Source organism: Chinchilla lanigera, unplaced genomic scaffold (assembly GCF_000276665.1).
Source record: "Chinchilla lanigera isolate Chin_1 unplaced genomic scaffold, ChiLan1.0 scaffold00050, whole genome shotgun sequence".
Taxonomy (NCBI): Eukaryota; Metazoa; Chordata; class Mammalia; order Rodentia; family Chinchillidae; genus Chinchilla; species Chinchilla lanigera.
In genome coordinates this window covers 16,724,433-16,731,405 of record NW_004955451.1, presented here as the reverse complement: position 1 = coordinate 16,731,405, position 6,973 = coordinate 16,724,433, and the positions used below count along the sequence as shown (strand labels likewise).

Genomic DNA, 6,973 nt, shown 5'->3' with positions numbered 1-6,973 from the left:
GTTTCTCTGTGCTGTATATAAGCATGGCACTTCCCGCTAATAAACGAGACTTGATCAGAGCACTGTCTTGTCTCCATTCTTCGTGTCTCTTGTCCCTTTATAATCCCCACTCCCCCTCTAGGGTTCACGTTGGCTGTACCCGCAGGTCGGGTCAAAACACTGCCAAAGTTCAATGGCACAAGGTAAACATTACCATTCCAAACGGTACAAACGGTGATACAAAGAATTGGGACCAAAGCAAGTCCAAAATCCAGCAGGGCTAACATTATGTCCTGTAGTTCCACGTGGAACATCTGAAGCAATCTGTGATAAATTGTGAGCTCCAAAGGGCTTGTGTGACTCTGCCCCTATGGCACTTTTGGTGGTTGTAGCTTCCACAGCTTTTCTCTTAGGCCTGCTTTGCTCCCTCCTTGCAGCTTTCCTTAGATGGTCCACGTTCCTGGCTTTTCCAAACTTCTGGGGTCTCCACTACACCTTTCACTTTACATTCACAGCTTCACACACTGCCCTCTCAGTGGCACACTGCCTGGCCTCCCAGGCCTTCTGAAATCCAGGTGGAAGCCTTTTAAACCTCAGAACTGTTGTATTCTGCATGCATCTAAAACCAGTGCCATGTGGACAATGCCAAGGTCTGCTGCCAGCTGGAGCAGTAGCCAGGCTTTCCTCTCTCTTAGCTGTTGGGGTCAAGTGCCTGGATCACTGGACACTCTGAACCTGATTCTGAACAGATTCTCTATGCTGCCACCATTCTGGAACCTGGTGTAGCCTCCACCTCCATTCTGGAGCCGTTTTACTGCCACCATTCTGGAACATGGTGCTCTGCAGCTTCTTTCTCAAGGCAAAGTCTTTCACTTTTGCAGGTTTGAGTCTGCAAAGGGTGGAGACTTGCTCCTTCTTGTGATCCCCTCAGGCCATCTTTTATATTCTTCTGTTCCTTCTCTGCAATTGAAATCTCCTCAGCTCTATCTTTGCAGTCCACAGCTTTACTGGAGCTTTTTTCCAGGCCAAACTAAAAATGTTTTAAATCATTCTGCTGGGCTTTTTGCTCTTGATTCTCTACATAAATCTGCCTAGAAGCCCCAACAATAGCCATGCCACTGCTTCAACATTCGACTGCCTTGAAATTTCTTCTGCCAGATTAATTAGTTCACTGCCCTTAATCTGTCTTAGGCAAAGTCTCTGGACACAAGAAAAGTGCAGACAAACTTTCTGCCAAACCATAACATACAGCATCTGGATTCCAACAACCAATGCAGTCCTTCTTCCCAGCAGAAACCTTCTGAATCTGGTCTTTATTGGCAGGATTTCTATCAGCCTTCTGGTCTGAGCTCTCACCAGAATCTCCCATACAGAACAGCAGAAGGTGTTCCAGCTCTACTTTTTCAGGCTACATTTCCAAACACTTCTCACAAGCCATTTCCAAAGACTGTTGAACCACATGGTCAGGTATAGTCACAGCAAGGACCCCTCTTCTCTGGTACCAAATTCTGTCTTAGTTACTTTTCTCTCATTACTGAGATAAAACCTAATGCCCAGAATTAAGGAAAGAGAGGTTTATTTAGCTCACAGTGTGTGGAAGTTTCAGACTATAATCAGCTGGCTCCAAGGCAGAGTGGCACATGGCAGAGGGCAACAGTTCATGGTGGCCGAAGAGAGCAAAAGCAGAAAGTGCAAAAAGGGAGGAACAGCAAGTAGCCTCTTTCCCCCCCTTATATGTGTGCAAACTACCTGCCCTAGGGTGGGCGTAGCACTCACACCCATAATCATAAACTCTAGCAGCCGACCCCATGACTGCATGAGGCTTTGGGGGGGACATCTAGACATATACAGCCATTAATCCTGGTGAGATCACTCTCTAGTAGCCTCCTCTCCCTCTGCTCCTTCTCTGCTCCCTGTCCCCAGCCATTGAGAATGGCTGCTAAGGTTGGGTGTGGGGTACACACCTGTAACCCCAGCACTCTGGGAGGCTGTGGCAGGAGGATTGTAAGTTGAACACAGCCTGGGTAATTTAAGAGACTTAATGAGACCCTGTCTCAAAATAAAAAATAAGGACTGGTGAGGCACTTGGGGTAAAGGCCCTGGAGTTCAACTAACAGTACCACAAAAAGAGAAAAAAAAAAAAAAGAAAGAGAGAAAGAAAGAGCGACACTACTGACAGTGTGTCTTCAGAAGGGTGTGGTTGCCCAGGAGGGGAGCAGAGATTTGACTACAGAGCAAACTCAGGATCTGACAAGATGGACTGGCCACCCACAGACTCATCAAGGAAAGCCAGCACTTGCTGGCAGAGCCAGTTCCTGGGATTAAAGCAGAACCATATGAGAGCAAACCCATTATTTGCACATGGTCATTGCTGGCCTCCGGGAAACCTCTTTGAAGGAGGGACTTTTAAACTTGAACTATTTTTGCCTGAAGAATACCCAACAGCAGCACCTCAAGTACATTTCATGACCAAAATTTATCATCCTAATGTAGACAAGCTGAGAAGAACATGTTTAGATATTTTGAAAGATAAATGGTTGCAGTTGGGTGTGGTGGTAGACACCTACAATCCCAGCACTCAGGAGGCTGAGGCAGGAGGACTGCTGCAAGTTTGAGCCAGCCTGAGCTACAAAGTGAGTTCAAGGCCACCCTGAAATGCATAGGGAAATCCTGTCTCAAAAAAAAAAAAAAAAGATAAATGGTTGCCAGCACTGCAGATCCATACAGTTCTGCTGTTGATCCAGGCTTTGTTAAATGCTCCTACCCACTGTGAAATGGGTCACAGAGACCACTGTGAAGCAGCTCTGAGCAGGACTTATATCAACCAGTCAGCTTTCCATGTCTACTTGTGAGTCACTACTGAGGCCTGTAATGGTGAGTGAAGCCATGAGGCCTCACAGGACAAGACAAGGCCACCAACTGAGGACTTTTGGCTCCCACCCCAGTTAACTCAGAGGAGACTGCAGCTACAGGCATCTCACTCTTGCAGTGAAGGCCTTCCTGGAGTTAACTTAGTTCTATTGCTTGGAGATTAACATAAGTATTACTTAGAGAATTCTGTAAAGGGTTTCCCAAGTCCTGCTCAGATTCCTGCATTTTCTTCAGTATCTCCTTCCTTTATTTGAAAACCTAATAAATATGGGCAGCCCGGGGAAGTCTTGGCCTTAACCCAGAGAATCTTAAATATTGTAAGAGAGATAGACTCTCCTGGAGCCCTAAGATCATTTAATTTGTCTCATTTATTTAAGTCTTCGCTGTCCACTCATTTGGGAGATTGTGGGCCTGATCAGCCCACAATAACTAAGAATTATTAACCCAATAATGACCCATGAGCAAATGATGTGGCCACGCAGTGGAAGACCAAGAAACTTAAGCCAAAAAAACAGCTAAAGCATGGGCGAGGCAATGTGCCATGACTAATATTTAAGTTGATCCAATCATCAAGTTTGTGTCACTTCTCTGTTCTGCCAAGACTTCTTCCTTTTTTGTTTGCATTTAATGGACACAGTCCTAGAATATTACAGAATAAAAACCCAGACATTTTCAGTCCTTTGGTGATTAAATGCACATTAGCAAAGCTACGTCTTGTCCTGATGCACTGTTGTAAAGCGTGAGCAGAAGCTAGAAGTTTCATCCGGATTGTGAAATGTTTGAAAGCAATGGCTCTCTGCTTTATTCATTTCCCCTATCACGGCTTAAGTGTAAAGCACTGTGAATGAAGGTAGTTGTCAGGTTAGCTGCAGGGGTAAGGGTGTTCTTTATTTTATTTTATTTTTTGAGGGGAAAGGTAGTTTCAAAACTTTATGGGCTCTGCTCCACCTTTTATGGTAATCTAATTGCATTGGTTAAAAAGCAGCTAGCCAGTATTTTAAGATCCACTCTCTAGCCAAGTCTCACTTTATTTAGACACTGTAGAAAGACAACCTGATTGTTCGAACCAGAATGGGAACACTGACACACACCACAGCCCTCACTAATAATACTGTGATTTTGTAGTCAAGTGTAGATTTCCCCTTTCAAAAAAAGCTTGTGACCATTTTGTATGGCTTGTCTGGAAACTTCTGTAAATCTTATGTTTTGGTAAAATATTTTTTGTTATTCTAAAAAAAAAAAAAAAAAAAAAAAGACTGTGGTTGCCCAGAAGAATGTGGCCAGGACTCTAGAGGTGTCAAATCCTTAGAAGAAAATCGAGCTCTCTGCTTCAAAGGTCCAAATCAGAAATCAATTTCAAAATATAAAGCGCAAAAAGCCAAACTACTACCCATCATCCCCTATTTACAGTGGAACAAAGCTGCATAGAAAATGACTTGCAAAGCCCCTAAGTGGTTCTGGCACCTAGTCCCACTGTGAATAGTCCATGGTCTCTGGGCTTCAACTGTCTCCTCTGCAGAATGGAGGCAATGATACCAATGCTACAAGAGTAGCTGGGGAAATGAAAAGAAAGTAACATGTTTTGAGCATTTGCCACGTGCCAAGCATGACAGCTTCCAGCCCATTAACTAATTTGTACATATACATAATGTAGTGCCTGGGACATCAGAAACACCCTACAAATGTAGGTATTACAGAAATGCTATGGGCTGAGGAGGAAGTTCTAAGCTTCCAGAAGCAGAGAAGACAATTGGTTGTCCAGAGAGGAGGAATGAGATGCAGTTGGGAGAAGAACTGCAGGATAGATCCTGGGTATGGTGCTCTGAAACTTTTGAACCATTATAAATGAAACAGCCCACCTAGGTCAGCCCTAAGGACAAACTCGAGGTACTGCTTACATCTTTAGTGCATGTGCCGCTGGATCTGAGAAGACGCTGCCAGGATTCCAGGACAGACCGCACAGTGATGCCTGGCCCCTGAGTGGACAAACTGAATAGCTCCAGCTCCACAGGAAACTGTGATGAGGGCCTTTCGGGAGCCCAAGTGTCTCTGGGATGGCAGCTCAGTGGCCTCTACACTATGGCCGCACGGGCTCAAGATTCTGCAAGAGGGAGAAAGCTGGGCTTCCCCTCTTCCTCTCCTTCAGTGCTTCTGTTTCTGACTCAGTGCAGACGCTGCAGCCTTCAGCCTGAGCGTGTCTGAGTCGGGGGGCCACTGCCTGCAAACCCTACAGTCTCCACACACTCAGGAGCGTGCACTGTCATCACTGGGGAGATGAGGAGCAGACTTTGTAAACACAGCCTCGAGTCTGGACTGTGGGGGTTAACCAAGAACTGCACAGGGTTTTTAACATACAAATATACTTTTTGATTTCACATGTATTTATCTTTCATTTCACTTACACATGGTGTAAAAACTGCATCCCGTGCCATGCCTGAAATGTTCCAAAGCTCAGTTCCGTGAGTAAATTGCAGCGAAGATTTCTAAAAAATAAAAAATAAAAAAAGACATAAGCAGGCCAGGGATATAGCTCAGTGGTTCAGCACTTGCCTGGCAAATGTGAGGTCCTGAGTTTGATTCCTAGTACCAAAAAAAAAAAAAAAAAAAAAAAAGAGAAAAGACGTAAGCCCAATAAGGGGGTAGGGAGAGAAGGAAGTAGAAGAGGAGGAATTTTTTCTGAAGTTTTATCCTTTGTCAGTGATTCTAACTCGTACGTAATGAAACATAACCTCACTACTTCCTGAACGCACTAAAGAAATCTCACTGTGGACCGTGCTGACTTATGATTTATACACTCATATTTAAACACACGATGCCTTAGGTCTGACACAGTGAATGCTCACTAAGTAACCTGTGTTAGCACTCTTTCTTTTTCTAGACCAGGGCTTCACAGCTTCAGCTGTCGACCTCTGGGGCCGGACAATCTTTGTGGAGGTCTGTCCCAACACTGCAGCTGTTTAGCAGCCTCTCCCCAGCTGATGCCCACAGCACATTCAGTTCCCCAATGTCACGTGGGTGGAAACCACACCTCCTGAGAGCCATGCTGCTGTCCCTCACTCTGACCTGGCAATGATCCTCACGGAATCTTAGCCAGGAATTTAAGTCTGTACATAATTTAGTAACATTGTACTAGTAAAATTTTAGCCATGTTCCAATGTAAGTAGCTAGGGTGTGTATACAATTCGAAATATAATGAATTTCTATTTGGAACTTACATGAACTGCAAAAAAGGTAGTGAATCAAATGTTCCTCTTTCAATTGACTGTATTTTATTGCAGGATAAATCTCTAGGAAAAGGAAAAGGAAAAGATTTCCTTGATTAGCTGGTAGATATCTAATTAGCATGATAAATAGACTTTAGAGCTGATACTACTGAACACATAATTTTTGTTTAAACTCAATCTTTCCACTACTATTTGAACTTTCTGGAGGCCCTAGGTCTGCCTGTATCTCTCCTAGAGTCTCTCCTCCACAATCTCATAAATAAAATACACAACTGTAGAGCTAGATGCACCTTGGAGGTAATCTTTCCTCACAGCACGAGAATTATTAGGTCACCTTTTATAGTCTCATCAAATCCAAGATTGTGAGCTCAAAGTTTTAATCTCCGCATGCTATTTCTAATAACAAAAGGCATATCCTCACATCTACATAGCTTCCCAGTTTCATTCTGTTTTCCTAAACCAGTTCAATACCAGCAGAAATAAGAGATACCCTTTCATATCACTTGAAAGACAGTTACTCTTCTAATTCATATACAGCTCTGAACTAACTCAGAATTTTACTTTCTATCATATGAATGGAAGTTCTTTTTTGCTTCATATTGCCTTAATATTCTATGAACGATATTCACAGCTCTGGACCCCATGGACAAAGCATAAAAATGAAATTTTCACCCCAAAGAACATGACATCTTCTTATTTCTAAACTGATAGAAATACCATGCAACTGTTTCCTCCTTGGCAACAGGTTGGAGAAATTTTTGTTTTATAATTAGTGAAGGCCGGGTGTGGTGGCTCACACCTGTAATCCCAGCACTCGGGAGGCTGAGGCAGGAGGATTGTTTCGAGTTCGAGGCTAGCCTGGGCTACAAAGTGAGCTCAAGGTCAGCCTGAACTGCATA

At 43.8% G+C, this 6,973-nt stretch overlaps 1 protein-coding gene and 1 pseudogene across 1 annotated transcript in view; one reads left to right on the top strand and one right to left on the bottom strand.

Annotated features, from left to right (window-relative positions):
• Positions 1–3,406, top strand: part of LOC102030265 — an 8,596-nt pseudogene extending 5,190 nt beyond the window's left edge.
• The window catches only part of LOC102030590 (leucine-rich repeat-containing protein 37A3-like), a gene marked incomplete in the record, with an annotated part of 60,473 nt that overhangs the window by 24,822 nt on the left and 28,678 nt on the right, over positions 1–6,973 (bottom strand). Inside the window, 2 exon segments of the mRNA XM_013519242.1 lie at positions 5,253–5,333; positions 6,066–6,137. Coding sequence (XP_013374696.1) covers positions 5,253–5,272 — 20 coding nt within the window.